Source organism: Apteryx mantelli, chromosome 13 (assembly GCF_036417845.1).
Source record: "Apteryx mantelli isolate bAptMan1 chromosome 13, bAptMan1.hap1, whole genome shotgun sequence".
In the NCBI taxonomy this organism is placed as follows: Eukaryota; Metazoa; Chordata; class Aves; order Apterygiformes; family Apterygidae; genus Apteryx; species Apteryx mantelli.
Window position 1 is genome coordinate 6766247 of NC_089990.1, and position 22602 is coordinate 6788848.

At 36.5% G+C, this 22602-nt stretch overlaps 1 protein-coding gene across 1 annotated transcript in view; it reads left to right on the plus strand.

Annotated features, from left to right (window-relative positions):
* The window catches only part of LOC106484757 (transmembrane 9 superfamily member 2-like), a 34836-nt gene that overhangs the window by 3292 nt on the left and 8942 nt on the right, over positions 1 to 22602 (plus strand). Inside the window, exons 4-15 of the mRNA XM_067304093.1 lie at positions 438 to 565; positions 791 to 920; positions 3130 to 3257; positions 5470 to 5581; positions 8326 to 8405; positions 10027 to 10135; positions 14361 to 14493; positions 16067 to 16186; positions 16363 to 16420; positions 20092 to 20251; positions 20795 to 20946; positions 22409 to 22520. Coding sequence (XP_067160194.1) covers positions 438 to 565; positions 791 to 920; positions 3130 to 3257; positions 5470 to 5581; positions 8326 to 8405; positions 10027 to 10135; positions 14361 to 14493; positions 16067 to 16186; positions 16363 to 16420; positions 20092 to 20251; positions 20795 to 20946; positions 22409 to 22520 — 1422 coding nt within the window. The remainder of the gene's footprint in view (positions 1 to 437; positions 566 to 790; positions 921 to 3129; positions 3258 to 5469; positions 5582 to 8325; positions 8406 to 10026; positions 10136 to 14360; positions 14494 to 16066; positions 16187 to 16362; positions 16421 to 20091; positions 20252 to 20794; positions 20947 to 22408; positions 22521 to 22602) is intronic.

A 22602-nucleotide genomic window follows, 5' to 3' on the forward strand; every position in this document is an offset into this window, starting at 1 on the left:
AACATGTTGCGTTTTGGCTGCATTATCTAATAACTTAGTCATCATGGGGAAAAGCAGCTAAAAATTAACATGGAACATTCAGAAAGAGTATTGTTAAAAGCCTGGTGTAGCAGATGATGAAATTATCAAAATAAAATGAAGAAAAAAGCAATACATTTTCTACTAATTCTCAAATTTTGATCTTCAGGGTTTATCTGAATATAATTTATCTGGCCTGTTGTAGAGATCTGTAGTGATGTGAAAGGGGAATGCTGATGCTGGATATACAGAATTCTTGAAATTTAACTTAAAGTTGTATAGGAAATCCTGGATTCAGAATTTTTATAGCAAGGAAGTGAAGTTTCTGAAAACAACATAAGCTTTACATTAAAAATAAGTCAAAAAAAGATATTATTGAAGCAAAGTTTAAATTACTTTTTTGTTGGCTTTTGTAACAGTTCACTTTTAATAAGCCAGAAACATGCAAGAAAGTTTGTACAAGATCATATGACCCAGAAAACAATGTTGACAAAAATAAACTGGCTTTTTTGAAGAAAGGAATGCAGTTGAATTATCAACACCACTGGTAAGTTAAGATCTGTGCCTGGACTTTTTTTCTGCTGTTCAGCTGTTTACATCATGGTAGTTATTTTCTAAGTGGTGACTTTCTTTCTTCTATCTGATGGTTGTCCTCTACCGTGCATCTTGTGGGCACTAATGAAAACTATGTGCATTACGTGAGTATTAAATGTCAGTATGAAATAAGGTAGATCTTTTTCTGAGGACCTGTTCTTTTATGTTTTCTGTCCAGGATTATTGATAACATGCCTGTAACGTGGTGCTATGATGTAGAAGATGGACAAAAATACTGCAATCCAGGCTTTCCAATAGGATGCTTTGTTACTCCAGATGGTAGAGTTAAAGATGCCTGCGTTATAAATGTAAGTGATGGAAGTTTTAGTATAGTAGATGTAATTTCATTTAGAGTTTTATTGTTAAGTTTTATTTTCCTGAAAAAGAACAGATATCTCTGTAAACATCAGAATGTGGACAGTGACAAAACCAAATGCTTCTTTTCTATACAGTTTCTCACTGATACACCATAAAAATTTATTCATATAGAGTTTTTGACCAATGTAGTTGAAGCTATAAACAACTCTATTGATGGCATCTGAATGTTTTGAAGACTTGAGTTTTTGTTCTGAAATAAGTTTCATGTGTATCCATCCTTGTATTTACTCATTCTCTGTCCGTACAACTAAGATATATCTGTGGGCAAGACCTTCTTTTATTGCTTTGAGAGAGAAACTTTCCAGTGAACATCTAGAAACGAGCACTGCATTATAGTTGCAAAAGCTGTGTAGCACAGATTACAAGCCAAATTCCTCTGGATTTTCCCAGGTGTCTGGAAAATATCAGATGCAGCTGTGACGGGGAAAGAATTATATTGACAACAATTTGAGGTGTGTCAGTCATCCCTGGAGTTGCTTGGTGAACTAGTGCTGTTTCATATAATAGAGCTGCTCAGTTTTACTTCTCCCAGGATGAGGGACTGTGCTCATCTCCTCAGTGAGAGAAAGAGCTGTTGGCTCTGCCACGTGACTTACTGCTCATACGCAGTGCAGTTGATTTATTTGTATTCAGTAGGTCTGATGCTTCTCGGAAGTTCTGTGTTTGTCATGCATGTGCAGATCAACTGCTATGCATGCACAGCAAGTCTGCCTACGATCTGCTCCCTGCTTGGTTACTTCTCAGGTTCCCTAGAAAGAATGCTGTTGAAAATGGACTGTGGGTTGAATAACCTGTTTTAGTTAGGTGTTCAACTATAGTACATTGTATGTGATGTTATATTGTAGGGCTAGGGGGAAAGTTGTTTGTAGGTTAAACTGATACTGGTATGTTGTGATGGAAGCTAGCTAGTACATGGGAAATGGTTTCAGCAAAGTCAACAGCTGAAATGGAAAGATTAGTTTTTTGTGGGGGTCTTCATACATAGCAATGATTGAATTTTCTAGTGAGTGCTCAGAAAGCTTGTACTGTATATCTGTGAAGAGCTATGCAAATAATGTGTGTTAGTGGTCATGTGGATGCTCTGCCAGAGTAGCTGTCGTATCCAGAATCAATTTTTGTCTGTAGGTGAAATGAGAATGTTACATGACATAGCTCTAGAGGAACAATTGTTACATGGGCAAGAAAGAATGTATCACTCTGGATATGACTGTCTCATCTCTGTGCTGGAGTCAGAGGAGGTCATCCTCTTCTAGAAGGATACCCAAATATATATGCCAGCAGAGATAATTATCCCTATAAAAAAGTGGGGGGAGAGGGTTGTTACTGTACAGATGTAGGACTGTAGTACATCCTCACTTTTATGCAGTCTATGAATTGTGCTACCTCCTCAACTGTGAAATTACAGAGAACAGGCCTCTGAAGACAGGGTTATAATGAAATTCAGATAATTTCAGTGCAAGACTGTAATATTTTGGTGGAGGGCAGGACAGGAAGATTATATGGCAGTTTGAAAACAGCTAATCTGAATGTTTTAAAGACTGTTTAGGATAATATTCACAATTTAAAAGGAATTTTTTTACTTGGAAACTCAATTAGCAATCTGTCATCCTAGTCCCTTAATTCAGATTAAAGTTATAGTCAATTTAACAATGATAGCGTGGAGGAGAAACGTGAGCTTTATATAGTTCTTCATAATTCCATCTCCTGGGAGAATAGAGATGATGAAGCAGAATAGCTATTGAAGGTGAAGAGTATTTTCTTGAAGCAGACCCTGGTTTGTAAACTTTGCTAGTTGGAGTGTCTACCATGAAGTGTGTATGTCAGGGGGGAGCAACTGTGAATCTGATTTCCTTGTACCTTGAATAATGGATCTTTGAATCTGCTTTGGCAGCTTTTTGTCGTAATTTTACAAAAATGGTGTCAGATGCTTTTAAATCTTACTAGTAACACAGATGTGATATTTTAACAATTTTGACTGTTACTTATGTGAGTATGTTTTATTTAATAACATTTATGTGAACGTTGAAGTATTTTTCCCCTTCTTTCCTGCTCCTTCACGGGACAAGTCTCATTTTGTTCTTGACCACATTGTGCTCTCTCTTACTGGAGAAGTTTTTTCAATCTCTTGGTATTTTGTAGTCAGAGTTTAACAAGAAGAACACTTTCTACCTCTTCAACCATGTTGACATAACAATCATGTACCATAGTGGAAAGGATGAAAACTGGCCTGGTGCAAGACTGGTGATGGCACGACTGAGACCACAAAGGTAACTGCATATTATAACAGCAGGTACTAGTAGAAGGGAGTCCTAACAGTAGTTACAAACTTAGAAATGATGCTTGGTGTAATGTGGCTCTTGATTTTCTGAGGAGCTGGTTGTTCTTAACTGTGGTAAAGCTTTCAGTATACAGGTTCACAACTGGGCTTGTATTTACAAAGAACAGTTCCTTGACTGAGGAATATTTGAAAAGCAAAGTTGCATTACATTTACAGTGTTCCTCCCGATGAGGAAAAGTTGCTTATACAAACTCTTACAACCTGACATAAACAATTAATAGAAGTTTTCTAATATTTTTATAGTTGCATCTAGTTGTAAATTAACCATTTTCTTTTAAAAAACACTTTTTTCAGGTGCACTGACAAACATTCTTTAACTGGGTGACAGTTTCCCACGTCATTTCTCTTAGTCTTGCTGCACTGCGTATCGAATGTACTTTCTTCGTACAAATGTACAGTCTTTGTGCAAATGTACGAGTGTTAGTTTGGATACTGAGGTGCAGATGAAATACCAAATTAATATATTCAAAGAAGCTAAACATCTAAGAAGACTAATTTGCTTTCTTAAACCATAACTTTTTAGTTTCTGCATTGCTGTGTTGACCAGAGAGGAGTTAATACCCTTCAGAGGTCAGAAACAGACTTGAGCAATTATTTTGCTTTGGCCCCTGTCAGACTGTTCATGCAGAGTTTGTACTTACTTGTATTTAAAAACTGCAGTTCATTTATACAATTTCAAAGTAGGTTGCTTTTTTCCTAACTTAAACTCTTCCCCCGTATCTGTAGAGATTACGCTCTTGAATTACATGACAACAATTAATCAAATCACATAGACATGCTGTATGGTACTACATGACTTGGGTATAGTGCCTTGTTTTTTCAGTTGCAATGATGTGGTGTGTTTTCAGTGAATTAAGCTTCTTATATAAGTTTGTTCCTGCCCTTTTCACTTGCTCCTAGATGGTGGCAAGAAGATTCTACCAACCTTTCCCATTCTAACCCTTTATCAATTGCATACTGAATGGCTGAAAAATAATGGTGATAGGTTGCTTGTTCACCAGTAATGCAGACCACAAGGGGGCACAATTAGGTTGCGCATAAAACCTTAATTTTTGTCCTTTTCTGACTTGCTGTTTTGCTGTGCAGCTTTGAAGCTCTCCTGATGGGAGTATTTGTGTTTGGAACACCTTAGCTCTTTCATGGAAATTTTTATTGTCTTGTGGCTTGGCCTAGTTATTAACATATAAGGTAGAATTATTTAGCTAGATTGGGTAAGCGCGCCTTGACAAAAGGGTATGAGAAGGAAGCTATTTTCTGTTGTTACAGGCGATTCATAGGAGTGAATTCACGAAAACTTTAAGGTTTCTTTGATTTTTTTTTTTTTTTCTTTTTATGCTTTTACAGCTGCAGTATTTCTAAGGTACTGCAAAAAAGGATTTGCTTGTATGGACTTTATAATGCTGCTCTGAATTACTGTTTTTTTTTCAGAGTACACGAGTCTGAAGAGGGTGGAAATTAGACTGCTTGTATATTAAGGGAAAACTGAAAGGTTCTCAGTCATTTCTGTTGCCCTAGTGTAATAAAAATAATAAAATGATATGCCCTGAAATCCACCAAAATGAAAAACACCCTTCCCCCGTGACTCTTGAGGGAAGGTGAGAACCTTTTGGAGCTCCATAAGAAATTCCTTGTCTTCCTTATTGACAGACACGCTGAGATTAAGCCTCTCCCCAATAACGCAATCTTGTTAGAGATATGGAGGGAGATATGGTGGCAGAGAAGGGGTAATCTGTGTTAAAGCTTACTATCTTACCAGTTAAGGATTTACAAACTTCGTAATCCAGTTAACACAGCAACATATTAGCTTAGGACTTCCCTCTGATCATGGCAGAAAAGTGAGTAGGGCGAAACCACATCCCATGACCTTTGAGGTCTGTTACCTCTGTCTCGCATGCTTAGCAAACAGTTTTATCTATCATATTCTCACCTGCTCAGATTTCTGGGCATTTATTAACTGAGTCTAGGAGAGTGATCCAAGGCTGCAGGTCCCTAGGACTCCTCCCGTGGAATTTTTAGCTCTCACCACGAGTGCTGATGAGAGCTAACATTCAGTTCTGGTGTGGCTCAAGGACTGTTACAGAAATTCTGAAGTGTGTGTGTGTACACATATGCAAATCTTATTTAATTTGTTTTTTTCTTAGCTACAAACATACAGATGAGAACAACTTGAGTTGTGAAGGTCCACCTATGGAGATTCCTGGAGAATTCAACAATAAACTGAATTTGATCTACACTTACTCTGTGACATTTGAAGTAAGTATCTTGAATCTGTTATACAATGTGTAATTCCCCAAGAGAATGAGATCTAAACAACTGGATGATTTGGTAATAGTCATAACTGGATTAATGCAGTCTAAATTGCTTGAAGACTGTCTTGTAAAACAGTTTTCTTGTTTTGTTTGTTTTTCCCCAAACCATTACATTTCCAGTAGTAGAAGTTTAAGTGACACTTGAAATGTATAAATAAAGAGGACTTCTCCCCCCCACATCCAGTTTCAGGCAGGAAAGCATGCATCTTTTTTCCCCTTTTAAACTACATCCCTGATTTAGAAAATTGAACAGTATGGTTCTCCATTATTGTCATCATCTTTCAGGATTCTGTGGGTCTAATGATATTCTCAAACTTTTCCTGCAACTGCTGTCTTAACTGTCTTGTTGAGAACCAGCTCTTTTTTGGCATAAGAAAACCAATAAAAGAAATGTAGCCTTCAGTTTTGCTCTGTTTTATTACTAATTCAAAGTTTAGTAGATTAAATAACTGAAAGAGTTGCCTTCCTTGAGGTACGTTCTACATTTTCAGAGTTCAGCTAGGGAGCTGTGAGTCTCATGATGAAGAAGAAATATTTATATAATATTAAAGACAAAAGCGTCTCCAGATACTAATTTAGAGTAAACATATTATAAAGCTGTTTTTCTAGGGGAGTTGCTGTTTTTATCTCATTCTGAAGAGCTTTTATTTCATTCACTAGCTTTTTGAATAGATAGCTGTTTGTTGTTTAGAGTACCATGCTTCATTTAGCCTGTTATAACTCTAGGAAGGAGGAAATCAAGCTTACTTGCAGCTGGGTCTTTACCCCAGCCTGGAAAGTCAGCCTCCTGTGGGGTGAGAATAATTTGGTTTGTGCTACTTCAAACCTTGGTGCCTCCGTTCTAGTCTGTCCTAAAAGCACCGTTGTTCTTGTGACGTAAGACACCCATCTTCTAGGATCTGGCCTGAGACCACCAGCTTATTTTGCATAGGCAGCCAAGCAGCTGTCATACGGTAACAGCTTTCATTCTACCAAATTGAATTTGATTTGAACCAGTGACCTTGAGGTGCAAGGCTCTATATCCTGTTACTTTTCCCTTGAGACATCCAATCCTCCTTAGGCTCTCTAATTTTACTACATGAATGAGCCTCCTGTCTATTAATACTAATGTTTAAATCTTGATGATATATTGCAATTCAGAATTGCAATGTGAACTTTGTCCGGTTATTCACAAAATGTGTTACGCATTTGTACTATCTGCTGCCTCTTTCTTTGTAGTAGAGCAGGTAAGTTTTAATTGCTGTTGGTTCAGGACTTCCAGCAGATGGCACTGTGTACATCTTAATCACTATATATTGCAAAATTGACTTACTTTCTCTGTTACCCTTAAGCCTTGATTTGGAATGAAAGAATACCTGATGTGTTTTACTTTTTATCAGTAGTTTCAGAATAACTTATAAGGGGAGTAATTACCAGTGAAAAATATTTTTAAAGGAAAAAGAGGAAAACCTTAATTTCAGCAAGCTTGAATGCATAAACCAGTAAAAGGAATAACTGATTTATGGTCCTTTCTAATATGGCAGCTGACTTTTGATGAGAAAGCTATGATGTCCATTTTAATTCATTGTAGCAGGCAAGGTATTCAGCCCTGAGTGTGTGCAAAAATATAAATAGTTGTGCCTCTCGTGTTTAATAGAGAAGTGTACAAAAATGTAAGCATGTGAGCAATGTGATATTCAAATAACAAACTGTAGAGCCACACTTCTGAAAACTTGTCCCGACTAGCTGTGAACTACTGATCACATTGGGCTGGTAACTTCAATGAGTAATTTGTGGCAATTTCAGCCTCTTACCTGTGTTGGTGCACTTCTTCAGTGAAACGTGTTTTTTGTTCCAGAACACTAATTTTAACTTTAAAATTCTAGGCAATAGACAACATAGTCCAAATTTGCAGGATTAACTAACATCTGGTGAATAAATTAAGAAGTTCTGCTGAACTTCATTCCAGTCAGGAGATTTGATGGCAGGACAGTGAACATAAAGTCCATGAAACAAGCTGGTGGAGGACAAGGTTTGAGGGTCAGAAAGAATCATTGTACAGCCCTCATGTGAAACGTTTGGAGAAGGAGATATGAGAGGATGAAAGCTTCTTTTGAAGGTGAAAATTGCTGAATGATTTCTAGATTTCTAGATATTCCTGTGAAGGATTTAAGACAAATCAAGTTGTCTGCCAGGAGTCATAGTGCAAAATAAATCTGTATCAGACGCCATCATGGTAAGGGGCAAGGAACTCTGCGCTAAATACATTAAAGAAGATGAGAGAGACAAATTCCAAGGGAAACTAGAATGTATTCATAAAGTGTGTTTAACAAAGCTGAAATTGAAAGTTGACTATGGTATGTTGAGAGTATCTTGCAGTGATGGCATGGTTGTTTTTCAGCCTGCATTTGGGAGCTTCAGGCACCTGCATACCACATCATGGAGAGATGAGGCTTAGCGAAGCCCCAGAAGTCACAGAGTAGAAGGCATGGATAGGAGACTTCAGCAAACTTGAGATATTTTTTGAGAGGGTCAAGAACTAAAAAAGATTTAATGCAAGAGGGAAGTTTAACATCCAGGGTTGATACCAAGCTTAGGCATAATGTTGAATGGAAGGTTTGTGGAAGAGATCTTATGTGTTTATTCCCTCTCAGAGACTGCAACAAACCTGTACTTGTTTTTATTCATTGATATTTATTTTCTTTATAGGAAAAGAATAATATTAAATGGGCTTCCAGATGGGACTACATTTTGGAGTCCATGCCACATACCAATATCCAGTGGTTTAGGTAAGACTTGCATTTATTAAATGACTAACTTTTGCAAGGGAGCATAAAGATTTCTTATCTGTGCTTCTAGGGATATGTAACTTCTGCTGTGGTAAAACAAAGTCTGTTAGTTTCCAGGCCAGTGAACTTTCTTGTTTCCATATGTGGAATAACTTTTATCAGTCTTAGTTCTCTTGGGAGCAACTGTAGTATTGCATTTCACCAAAGGAATGTACCATTAGTATCCAAAAGGAAAGCAACCTCCATGGTTTTACTTTATCATCTCTATTCTGTAGAACTTTTGAGATGTTGCTGCTTTTCAGTGTTCTTATTGTTACTGTCTGGCTTTCTCCAGCTGCCGAGTGAGAGTTACATATGTAAACTGGCTGTTTTGTACTCAGTGGCTGCTTACAGTAAAAAGAAGGGTTTCTTTTAAGAGCAAAAGATATATATGAAAAGCTCTCACTTATTTCCCTCTGTACCACACAAATGGTAAGTTTATAATTTGTTATGTAGAAATTATAACATTTAGCAATATAAAGTGTTTGAAAAGGGTAATCTGATTAAATATATATCCACAAAATACTAAATGACACCGTGTAGATTTGATTGATTCATAGGTATAAAATCTACTTGACAATGTCTGCTTTGAGAACCTTAGCTTTCTCATTGGGAAAATTACTTTTGAGCTATATAAGGAGGAAAGTTACCAGAGTGCGTTTTTTGATAAATTGTAACTACAGTGGTGAAGAAACAGAAGAGCATGGCTGTGGTATGGGGTTAGTTTCCAAGAGATTCTCAGCAAGCATCTATCTTTATGTGTAACTGACATTCAGAGGCCAAATTCACGTCTAGGAACTATTTGTGCCTTTTGCCTGGTGGTGGTGGTGGTGGTGGTGGTGGTGGTGGTGGTGGTGGTGGTGGTGGTGGTGGTTGTTGTTGTTGTTGTTGTTGTTGTTGTTGTTGTTGTTGTTGTTGTTGTTGTTTCCTGTTCCTCTCTGCCTCCAGCCCCATGTCTTTTTTTTTTTTTTTAATCTTGCCTTTGTGTCCTCTCTTCTTATGAAACTTTTGTCCTCCTCTTATGTACTGAACATCCTCGCTTTTTTCATAATGCATCTTTGTGATGTTGTAAACCAACAGCAGAACACTTTTTCCATTGTTATCACTGCTTCATGGTATACAGCCCAGACTCATGTGCTCAGACCCATTTAATTTAATGGCACTGTTTTTCTCAGAGTTTGCAAGCTTTGACTGTCTCAGCTTTCATTTCCAGTTGTGCTCTATATTGTGTATTACTGCATTCACACCAGGATTGTTCTGGAAGCTAGTGTTTAAGAGAGCATTTTAAAATCTATCATAAACAGAGGATGCAACCTAGTCGTGCTTGACATGGAAAATGAAGACATGCAAATGTAACTGTCTTGAGAATAAACAGTACATCATAAAATACTGTTCTTTTCACTTGTCTATCTCTAACAAATTGTGAAGGTGTGTGCTAAAAGGTCTAATGGAATGGCTTACATGAAATCTGAGTATCTAAGGCTATTCCTCAGCCTGGAGCTGTACATGTGGTATGAGTAGGAGTGCCTATCCTGAGATCTGAAAAAATGGATTGAAAGTTTGACTTTTTCTTTATCCACAGTATAATGAATTCCCTCGTAATTGTTCTCTTCTTATCCGGGATGGTGGCTATGATAATTCTGAGGACTCTTCATAAAGATATTGCAAGATACAACCAGATCGACTCTTCTGTGAGTAAGACTTACAGCTTTTATATGAGCACATTTTCTAGCAGTAATAATATCTATCAATTAGTTTTGAATATGATATAAAGAAATATATAACTCTTAAAAATTTGATACATGTGAAAAGATTTGTGAGTTAAAAGTAGCTTTACTACTATTTCGTCTTTTCTAATGGCAATAATGTATTTGTACATGTGACAGTTCTTTAGCATCAGTTTTGATCTTGTAATACAGAAGGACAGACTTCAGGTTTATGAAGTGTGTGGATGATTCGCAAAAACTTCTTGATAGTGAACAAACTCATATTTAAAATGCAAATGCCTTTGTTCCAAGGTCTCAAACAAGGAAAAACATTTTTTTAATATTTGCACGGTATAACAACAGCCAAGATAGACCACAGGCATTTGAAATTTGAGGGAAAGAGTTCTGGTAGTGGTTCACCATCAAGATGTGATAATTGCTCCTGACTCTCTTGGCTGCATTATGGAGTCTGTCTGGATGGGTGGCTGGTAGTATGACACTGATCTCAGCAGCCAGGGTGTCATTTATGACGACCTGGGATTACACGCAAGATTTTTCTGTCAGTGCAGTGCTATTTTGAAGTCAGGTTATGTGGCCTTAGCATGGAAGCTGCACTGCAACCGTTGCAGAGATGTCTACAGCTTAGAAATAAAAACTTTGCTACTCCTTTGACATATATTTGTCCCTAAAAATGCATTTTAAAGTCTAAACTACCAACCTTGTGAAGAGCATAAATATTTTTATTGATAATTATGTGTTCTCCCCTTCCCATAAGGGACCAGGCTTAAAACTACTACAGACAGATATTTCCCACATCTTAATGAACTTGTGTTAAGAAGCTCAGTTGTTGTCATTTTTCCAATGTGTAATTTTTATGCAATGTGTATGTAAATGAATTTTTTAAATACAATTCTTTTGGTAGTGCCTGCATTGAACTGAGGGTGGCCTGTCTGTCTTTACATAGTGACTGAAGCTTGTTGCCCTGTGGCTGAACTTGTTGCTAGTTCTTTTGAAATACGTGCTCCTTAAAAATGGAAAGGGAACAAGTCCCTACAGTGACTTGCTGCCTTGGTGCAAGAGAATATAATTAACTCTCAGTAAAAAAAACTTGACCAGTAGACCGTGAGTAAAAGACTGAGTAAAAATTGACTCTTTCTAATTGGTAAAAGTAGTATCTGCAAGCCAAAGATGAGAAATAATGTCAAATACTACAGAGGTTTGAATTTCTACTGGTGTTCCTGTCTATCTAGTTAAAGAAATACTTTAAAATGCACGAAAATGTTTCATATTGAAACTAAAACATCTGAAAATACTTTCATTCTTATGTTTTTTTTGATATTAAATATCCTATATTAATGCAAATCCAGACAGTAATTAAAGTAGAAGAATTTTTCCACATCCTTTAACTGATCATTTTTGTGAAGCTCCTCTTTGATCTCTCAATTAAATTATGTTCACTCTCTTATACTGTGTTGTCTTTATTAGTTGGTCATTCTTAATGTAATAAATACCATGACTTATAGAAGCTTGATTAGTTTTTATGGGTAACAGTGGGGATAGGTGTGACTTTCAAAAAAAACCCAAAACCCTCACACACTTCTTTCTAGTTTCTTACCAGTCGTTAGAGACTTTTAAGATCTACTGTAGTTAAAGGATTTTGATTTACAAAGCTGTGAAATAGTTGTGTGAAAGAAGACCTGGGTTGAGGAAGCTACATTGAAACAAATTACGATCTCACACTTAGGGAAAGTTGAAAACAAATAGATGCATGAGCATCATGCATGAATGTGGTCTTATGCATGTTTAAAGTTCAGTTAATACCAGCTGGCTTTTAGAATAACATAATCTTAGTGAGAAATACATTAATGAAGTGTTGAGAGATTATAAGATTACATTTAAGATTTTTATGACTAAGAGAAGATTTCTGAATTAAGAGAATGCATTTTAATTTCTTAACAACAATGACAACTAAAACACTTTTTAGATCTCTGATTATGACTTCGAGTGTAGGGGGCTTAATTCTTTAATAAAATATTTTGAGAGCTAGTCTAAATCGATGGATAAGATGAGGTGCAGGTGTGCAATAATTGCTAGGCAGTTGGTATTACATGTCTGGTAAACGTAGATACAAGACTTCCATTATAAACAATGCATTGGCCCTGGTACCCCTACCAAAATTTGCACCCTTTAAAAATGTGTTAGCAAAACTTCTGTCTTGTTACGGGTACCTTTTCAAAAGTGTGTGTTGGACTGTCTCTATATTCATGTTTATTAAATGGCATTCTTTATTTGCCTAGCTGGTAATGAGACCTGCAATGAATATTGAAGAGAAAATGATGTTTAAAAAAAACCCCAAAAAACTATTATCTGCTCCTGTTACAAAATATGCTTTAATCATACGAATAATATGAAATTGGAGGTTTGAGAATTTGTTTATAATTTTTTAACAGCAGTGATTTTTAGGATATTAGGCAAGAAAAGTATCTTAGATTTTCCTAAAATATTTTTGTAACTGTAAATTGAAGCTTCTTACTTGGATTAGTTATACAATTCTTATCCCCATCTTTAAATTCTAAAGGTTAACAATATAAAATACTGCCTAATTCTCTAAAAAATCTGGAAAATACTCTTGACTCTTAGCTGATGAACTTGTAATGGAAGGGTTTATCAAAGATTCAGTCTTGAGAAGAGCACTCTGGCCCATGGGACCATGGAATGTAAAGCAAGAGTCTCACTCTGTCCAGCTTGATTCTCTCATTTTTTGTTTAACCAAGATACTTACTATGTAGTTGTACATTTTAAAGTTTGTGTTAAAACCATAGGTGGGTTTTGGGTAGTTTTGTTTGCCAGGTTAGTAGCTGATAGGAGATCTAATTCCAACTTATTCACTGGTTGATCCATTCCATATTTGTACATTTACCTCGTTCTGTCAGGAACTAAACTGCTAAGCGTTTCTTTTTGCTTAGCGCCTACCGTTTTGTAAACAGATAAGAATTTATTTCAGATGGTAACCTTCTGAATTCTTTTTTTCTTCACTTACAACTCTGGACAGTCTTTCTATTATCCTAACTCAACAACTCTTTTCATCTTCTGAAGTTGAACTAATTGGTGTCTTATAGGAAAGTTGGGGGGAGTTGGTTTGTTTTTTTAAATGCTTCTTAACAAAACAAAGTCTCTCTTTCCTGGAAAAGCACGTGTACGTTGGAATTAGTGTAGTCTCCTCATACCTAGATCCCTGGTACCAATTCTTTTGGAGGTGTAGTTTTTATCGAAGTGTTATCTCATGTTTAGGGGACAAATTTAACTTTCTTGTATTGGTACATATCAAACTTCTGAGAGTGATTTCTTGTCAACAAAGCACAAGCAAAGGTACCAACATGGGGAAGATAAAGATATAAGATAAAACCAAAGAAGTCGGAGAATCTGTCACAAGTTAAGCTATGCTGTACCATTTGCTGGTTTGGTCTGTCTTCCTTCTTGCCCCATTTCTTGTGTGTTGTAATTCTAATGTTAAACAGTCCAGTGACCTCTATGCAATAGTCTGGGGCTGAGTGAAACCTGCAGCCTTTAACTGTGTGAGGAAAAGTGTGATATATGTTGGTTTTTGTTGTTCTTGTTGGGGGGAGGTGTTTTGTTTTGAGCAAGTTCACGGAAAAGTTTTATTCTTCAGCCGCGGTTCCTTAGTGCTGCTGGACCAAGGCTCCCCCCACTCCATCCGTTCACCACTCTGCAGTGGGGCAAGGATTGCTTAGTGATTTGTAGGGAGCAGACCTTCTTCTGGCGTGGAGGGAACAGACTGCTTCGTTCTTTCTCAGTGTTGTCATTGAGACTGATATGTTTTCTAATGGAAGCAAAAAAAGATAAATGTTTGAACTAGATTGAAATGCTATAATCCAAGTTAAATTAAGTGGAATGCTTTGTTTTAGTTTAAATTTAGAATTATGTTGCATGGTCTTGGCTAATTACATTGTTGGGTTTTTTTTCTTGCTTGCTTTAAAAGATGAAGATTTTCATGATAAATCCTGCCTTTTTATTTCAGTGAACCATTAGGGGGTTGTAAAATCAATGAGTGATGAATCAGTGTAATTAGTCCGTCTTTGGAACTAAACTGAAAGTTAATCAAACTTTTAATATGTATTTCACGTCTTGCTTGTATTAATTCACTACAGCATTATGTATCTTTGCTAATGACACTGTTGATTTTATACAGGAAGATGCCCAAGAGGAATTTGGCTGGAAGCTGGTTCACGGAGATGTGTTTAGACCTCCAAGGAAGGGAATGTTACTGTCTGTCTTTTTGGGTCAAGGAACGCAAATTTTCATTATGACATTTATTACTTTATGTAAGTAACTTTATCTTATTAAGGTGATCTGTTTATAGAGTAATAGTGTAAGAAAGATGCAGCATTATGCAAGAAATGATAGAAGAAGCCTTCTTTTGGAAGTGAAGTTCTTCCTGTAATAAAGGAAAATGTTAATGCTATTTCATAACAATAATCTAGTTTCAGTAATGCTGTTGTAAGTGGTAATGTTTAGAATGTTGTGGTATATGGAATAATTCAGGTTCTTTATGACTGTAGAAACGAAGCTTCTCTGTTAAAAGCCTCTCTTAAAAAAAAAAAAAATCAAAGTTTTTGTCATGCTGTAAACTATCCCAGGATCCAATAATACAAGTTCAAAGACATCTAATCAAAGCTTTAATGTTTTCAGAACACTTTCTGTCTAATACATTTAACACAACAGCCTGCAGCCATGCAGAAATAAGAGCTAGAATGCATGCCAATGAAATCATACTGATGCAACGCTGAGATAGGGTAGTGAGTTTGCCATGAGTAGCTGGATACGTATGTGATATCGTAACCTGCCACAAATCAGTGTTTTGTTATATGTTGTCTCTTAATATCACCATTCCTTTTCTTACTGTACAATAAAATTGGGAAGTATGTTGATATGATATGTACAAAAGAAGATTTTTTTCAAACTGCACTTATTTTTTTTTCTTTTTCTAGCCAGTATCATCTTTCAGTGCTATCACAGAGCCTCTCCTTTTTTCTGTTTACTATGTGATGCTCTATGATTAATATAAACCTAACCTTCTGTTTCTTGGTAGACTTGTCTTTTGTTATAGATCGCAGCTCTTTGTAACTTCTAACTGCAATGGTTTCCTGGTGCCACCAGAGTGGTATAAAAAGGAATTGGAAGACAAATTCTTTTTGTGAAAAGGAAACTTCCCCCTAGAGCTCATTGACAAACTTTTTCCAAGAATCTCTCTGGTTTGGCCTCTACAATTAATTCACACTCAGACAACCTTCTTTTAATAGGTTTATTTTCAGGATAGCACGTTATTGAGGATAAGTGTTGTCCATCATAGTGGCTGAGAGCCTTTTTTGGAATTTCAAGCAAATTCCAAAATTCATACCCTTTAAAATCTTTTATCTTCACGCTGATTTCTACCCTAAAAAAACCCAAAAAACCTTAGATTTGTCAAAGTTTTGGGCTTCTCCAGACCTACTTTTCTTGGATGTCCTTTATGCCACATAATAAACTTTTGTTACGTAATGTGTATGAGTTGTGACCGTGTATGTTTACAGGAGCACCGTAGGATCTCAAAAGCAGATTTTTCATCAGGAAGTTTGGTTCAGGTTCATTGTTCAGCCCTGTGTGGGGTTTTGTTTCTCAGTTTTTTAGCTACAAGAAATTTTCACCTTAAAAGATGAGGTGGAAATAATGTAGTCCTTTCTTATGAATTAGGCATTGAGGTTAGGGGTGTGCTCATGTGATGGGAGATATGAGAGCTTATGCATATCGTCTTCATTTGAATATCTGCCAGTGAAAGTGATAAACCTGTACAGCAGTATTTGTTACAGGATAATTTGACACGGGTTGATAAATGACTAAATCTTTTTGTATCTTTAGTTCTAGCTTGCCTTGGTTTTCTTTCTCCTGCCAACCGTGGTGCTTTGATGACCTGTGCAGTTGTGTTGTGGGTCTTACTGGGAACTCCAGCTGGTTATGTGTCTGCTAGAATGTACAAGAGTAAGTATACACATTTGTTTAATATGACACAGCAGGTTAAATTCAGAATTGCTGGGCTTAATATAAGCCACAGACTGGAGCTGATATCTCAAATAGCAAATCTGCTCCTTGCTGTCTTACTGAAAAACAGTTGGAAAAAGTGCTCAACTTGAAATTGTTTTTACTTTTTCCCTCAGCATTTAGAGGTGAGAAGTGGAAGACAAATGTTTTGCTTACAGCTCTGCTTTGCCCTGGGTTAGTATTGTTTCCCCTCTTTTTTCCTTTATTCTTCAGTATGAATTAATCTGAGGTAGGAGGGAGGGGGGAAGATTGAATTGTTACAATGGTACTTGTTTGTGGGGTTATTTTCTTTATTGCTCTCCTAACTGCTGTTCCTTTCACGCGTAGCCTGTCTTTTGAATATAAAAGAAACTAGATTTTGAGGAATTTGAACCTAATACTCTAGAACATAGCTTCTAAGCATCCTGTTTATTTTATAATCAGCTGTGGGGGTGGGAAGAATGATGCGACTTTCTCTTGCAAGGTAGCATCAGAGCCTTTGAAAACCAGTGTGCTAGAACATTAGATATAACGATGGGGTAATTTTAATTTGGTACCACAGCACTGAGTCTGCTCCAGATAATCCTGCCTTAACTATTAACAGGAAGAGTCAGTTCATTAGGTAGTATGTAGTTTTGTGGTAACTTTAGCATGTCTGTAGTGCTTTTCTGTAAACAGAGATGTCCTATTCTCAAAGTTGGTCACAACATACCTAGAGTTCAGCCTGGAGACTAATGTGAGAGATATGAGTTTAATGGGGATATCTAAACTGCAGCTACTGTTTCTCAGCAAGATAATTTAGTTAGTGCTACACTCTGTTCTGTGTCTGTTGATGCTAAGCTAACAATTTTAAAACAGCATGGGTATCTCTTTACCTGCATTGAAGCTAATGTTGACAACCCTGTAGGCAGAACCTCTGTTACCTTAGTTATAGCATCAGGGTTTTCTCGTACCTAACTTACTGAAAAGAATAAGGGAGGCATCATTAAAAAAAAAAAAAAAAAAAAGGAGGAGGAAATGGCTATATGCTGCTATACTGAAAAACATCCTTAAAGGTGATGAAAGGTTGTTGCTTACAAAATGTAATGTGGGGGCTCTGTATGGCTTGTAAATGAATATGAAAATCCCCTTTAGAAACCTTGGAAATCTGGGTTCTTTTATGCCTTGAGATATGAATGTTCTAAAATGTACATATTTTTTGTTGAAATTGTGTTAAAGGTAACTTAAAGTGGTCCTCTAATGCAGACAGCTGCTCTCTGGAAGTGTGGTTTTCACTGTGTGTTTGAAGGACAAATGAAGTAGACCACAGCAGCCTGGTCATTTCAGCGCTCTGGGTCCAGTTTTGGGGCACCTCCATACACTTTTTTCTGGTTTCCTATAATATTTATCTCACAGAGCTAAAAACTTCTGGCTTATGAGGCCTACTTCAATGGCAAAGCCAGAGTATAAAGATGGTGAGCTGCATGGAACATCTTACCCTATCCTGTAAGTTATAGGCACCAAAATAACTTCTGAATGTAATGTGCTGCTTTTGGTGATCTTGGAATTCTTGTTAGTGACCTGTTGCAAAATGTTGCTTAGGAAGGCCTGTCTTCAGCAATATAGCTCTGTTTTTAACAGGTAATAGTTCTTAATCCAAAACAGGTAATAATTTGGAGAAGTTTAGTATGCTTCCAGGTGAGAATAATGCAGAGATTCTCTTAAGCTGGTCATAACTTTATATAAATGTAGGCAGTGTCTTGTTTCTGAGATTGATATAATGTTTATTGTAGTGTTTACAGCCAACGTTGCTGTGCTTGGGAAGGGTTGATAGCTCTCCTACCTTTCATTTTCTCATAGCTCTCATGACCTTTCATGCGAATGAGGTCAGTATAGAAAGGGGGAAAGAAGCTCATTTCTTCTGCAAGCCTTCCATATTTCTTGGTTGCAGCCTTGGGTATGTGAAGTTATCCCTTGACATATGTCTTTGGCAAAGGTTGAGGAAAAGATTATAAGTCATTTTTTAAGGTATTTCTGCCCCAAAATAGAATGAATAAAACATGACCTACTTTTGAGTAAAGTAGAACTTGATCAAATGAAAGGTAATGTATTTGATAAAAAACGAGTGTTATATTTCTGTTTGGAAATCTTATTTCTAAACAACATGTGCTTCAGTCTCCCTGCTGTCATTTAGATAAGTATTTTCTTCCTTCTCAAGAAATTATCTGTGGAAGAAATATTGTGCTGATCATTTAAGCTCCCAAATAAATTTAGTTTCTCAGAGGGAATAAAATGACTGGGGATGGTAAAATAGGTACAGATGTCTTGATTACACAACGCTAGTTCAGTGAATTTGCATAATATCATAAACAACCAAAGGCAGTAATAGTCTCAGTAGACTGGGAGTTCATATTTGGAATGTTTTCCCCTAAATTTGGAGGGGGTAATTGGGATCTGTATTACAAGCATGGGCAGATTATAAAGATTAGCAAGAATTTTAAAATTGAGTTGACATTTATTTTTCATCAAACAAGATGCTTACATGAGAAGGAGAAGAGGCCCTTCCTAGGAGAAAAGGCCCTGCCTTTATTTATTTATTTATTTATTTATAATTAAATACAATGGAGTATGTGTGTTGCCTTAAGGGCAGTGTAAATTCTGCCTCAGGAACACTTTTTTTAACAAAATCCAGGGAACGGTGAGGTTGGGTAGAGGCCTTTCCTGAGACTGGCTCTTTTCTGTTGCATCTCCGAAGCCATGAATAATGGAAATTCAAGCAGGTTTCTGTGTGAGGCTCCCTTGCAGTACAGTTTGCTTTGCTTTCAGAATGGGATGTTTGAAATCTTCATTGTATTTCTTGGAGCTGTTTTCTAGTATTTCCCAGAATGTTTAGAAAACCAAGGAGGTGCACTTAACTGGGGAGGGAAAAATTGGGCTGGAGACAGGCTGTAACTGTCTGATAAATCTTCTGGTTTTTAGATAAATATGTATATCTTGAATAACTTTTAGAAGAGAGTTTTACATGTTCGAATGATGAGCGGAGCTGAGTGGGGATTCATTTGAAGGGCGCATGCACATTATTAGAGAAGAGAAGTATTCAGGTTTAAAAGACTACTCTTGAGAGACTAAGAATTGCCAAGTAGCTTGTGCCTCTCGTACGTTTTGAAGAAGTGGAAAGCTTCCTGCTGACTGAAGCCAGTAAATACTGTCCTGAAAATAGCTTAGGTTCGGCTTCACCAAGCTCTTACAGGCTTACACACCGACTGAATCGGTTCCTGCTGAAACTGATGCAGTCTTTATTTACATTTTCCAAAGGCATGGACTGTTTGACTGTGGAAAAATACATGAGATGTTAATATGAAAATTCTTGTTGTAGGGAAGAGCCCTCTTTAATCCATCCCTCTGGTGCCATGCTGCTATGACACAAACCATAGCATGGTATATGCTTATTGCGAGACTGACTTGTGGACTGCTAATACTAGATCTTGCTATCACAAGAATGTTCTGATTAGAAAGCAACTATATGAAGGAATTAAATGACTGGCAATAATAGGAAAGGTGATTCAGACGAGTTTTTTTTAACACACTTTTTATAAAAATTTTTAGAAAATTTTTTCTGTTACTTTTTTGGTTTGGTCTTTATTTAAATAGTGGCTTTACCATAGATACTTGAATTAGAGTCATTGGGTTTAGCAAGCATTTCTATGCTAACCGCGTTACGAGACCTTCACCTGGTGAATTATTGCTAAAATATCTAGGACTATTAGAGAATGAAGGAGAGCAAGAAGCTATGTTTTTCCAATACAGACTCTTTACGGATTCACGTTTTTAATACTAGCTCTTATTCTTTTCTGAATATTCCAATCTCTTTTCTGGTCTCTTTTCAGGATTGTCTTTGCTGACTTCTTCGTTATGAATCTTATTCTGTGGGTGAAAGGATCCTCAGCTGCCATCCCTTTTGGCACTTTGGTTGCTATCCTAGCCATGTGGTTTGGAATTTCAGTCCCGTTAACATTTGTTGGTGCATATTTTGGCTTCAAAGAGAAGGTAGGGCTCTTTGAATACAATTTTGAAATACACTTCTCTGCAGCTGAGACATTGAATCCCTAAGCCTACAAGAACTGGTGTGGTTAATATCTATGGCCCTATGATTGTAAAATGATGTTTCGATTTCTCCTGATTTTGAACTGAGACTGAGTATAGTTTCATAATGTCATACTAAACCTTTTTCTGACCATTCATTCAGAATAAGAATTCAGTAGTTGTCTTGCAGGTCTTGCTTGCTTTATTTGTACTTCAGTAGTTTGAGGTAAAGCCAGACAATTAAGAAAAAAAAAATCAGTAAGGATGGAATAGACTTTTCCTTCATGTTGCTTAATGACCAACAGTTGGAGTGTCTAAAATACATTTTTTCCTAATGACTGATAACAGGTTTGCAGTGTTTTGGCTTGATATTTTTTTTCCTTGTGATGGTTTATGGATGAGAATAATGGGAGAGTTAGGCTTATTAAGTCTTTAGGTACTAATATTTGGGAAAAGTAATTTACGATGAAATAATTTCTCTTTTAATCATATTAATTTCTTTCAAAGCCTATTGAACATCCAGTTCGTACAAACCAGATTCCTCGCCAGATTCCGGAACAGTCCTTTTTCACAAAGCCATTGCCTGGCATCGTAATGGGTGGCATCTTGCCCTTTGGCTGTATTTTTATTCAGCTTTTTTTCATTCTGAATAGCATTTGGTGAGTATCACTTTTTCGTTCTAATTAGGCTGGTTTGATAGTAAACACACAGCGAGCTTGGACATCCCAAAACAATGAATATGAGATATAAACCAACTCTTAAAATTTTTGATCTTCTTGTAGACTTTTGTGATATCTCCAAAATCTGTATATTTATTCCTATGCTTAGAAAATATAAATCTTGTTTTTCTTATTGACAACTGTGAAGTGTGAAATTAGTGCTGTTGCCTTGTTTTATCTTTCAGGCTCTGAACAGCACAAACATGGTTCCATAATGTTGTGCTTAGGTGGAACCTAATCTGTTATGGAACTATATTATGTTTTATGAAACTAATATGATCTAGCTGCTTCAGCTGTTAAAATCAGGTCAAGGTTTTGGGATTCTATGTTGTGCAATACAAACAACAAAACAAAATCCCAAAACACCCACACCACTCCTGAATCTTGCTAAAACCTAGTCAAGCAAGAAAGCATGTGCTTTCAAAATTAAAAGAATGCAATCTTTCATAACTTTCACAATGTATATATGAAATGTGTAATATTTTGTTTAACATGCCAGTTCTTTTGACCAGGTGTGTTCTGTCTATGTTGAGATTGCTTACAGAACAATTTTCTGAATAAATTTTTAAATGCAAATACATTATATATTTGTTAGCCTTTTTGTATTAGTCCTCAAAGTAAAGTAGTAACTGTGTAATATAACCATGCTGGAAAACATAATCAGCTGACAAAGAGGTACACTATGCACTTTTGTAGTTGAAAGTATTGAATTCCTGAACTATTTCTCATTACTTCTCCTACAGAAGGCTAGCAAGGAGGGAATGTGCAACTTATTCTCCTTCTGGCAAGTCTTACATTGCAGTAATTGTCACCTTCATCAGTCAGTAAAGTTGATTTGGTTACTTCTGTCATCTGAGAGCAACCAGATTAAAAATAAATTCAAGGGAAGTGTGTGTATTTATTTATTTTTGTGAGTGTTTGGTTAACCTTTGGATTGGAGTAAGACTTGACCTGTGGATAGAGTGGGAATGGAGAAACACCTGGCTGGATGTAGTGAGGTGCTGCAAAGACACCTGGAAAACTTACCTGCTGTAGTAGGAAGGAAGCACGTGTTGTAACTAGGGAAGGAGTATAGGTGATGCAAGAGTCAGGAAAACTTAAGGTCCTTTCCACAATAAGGCTTGAAATGATAGAAGCATCTCTGGTGGAAACTGTCCACAGCTGTTCTCCGTGAAAGCCTTATAGAAGCTAATTTCCTGGGAAGTACAGTTGAGGACTTTTAGCATTGCTCTGTGGATGCATATTTACGGAGTAAATGCAGACAAGAACAAAAATTTTTTGGAATCTGCCAGGAGTGGTATAAACAAAGCTGCTCCACCTTCTTTCCTTTTTCTTCTTCTTTTTCTTTTTTTTTTATTATTATTATTAGCTTAGCTTGTAACACTGTTGTTTTTTATTTTAGGTCTCATCAGATGTACTACATGTTTGGTTTCCTGTTCCTAGTTTTTATAATTCTTCTAATTACCTGTTCTGAAGCTACAGTTTTGCTGTGCTACTTCCATCTGTGTGCAGAGGTAAAAAGTATAGTTTTGACAAAAATACCACTTTTAGCTGGAAGATGTTAGGGATAAAAGCAGTGGAGGTAGTCACAAGAAC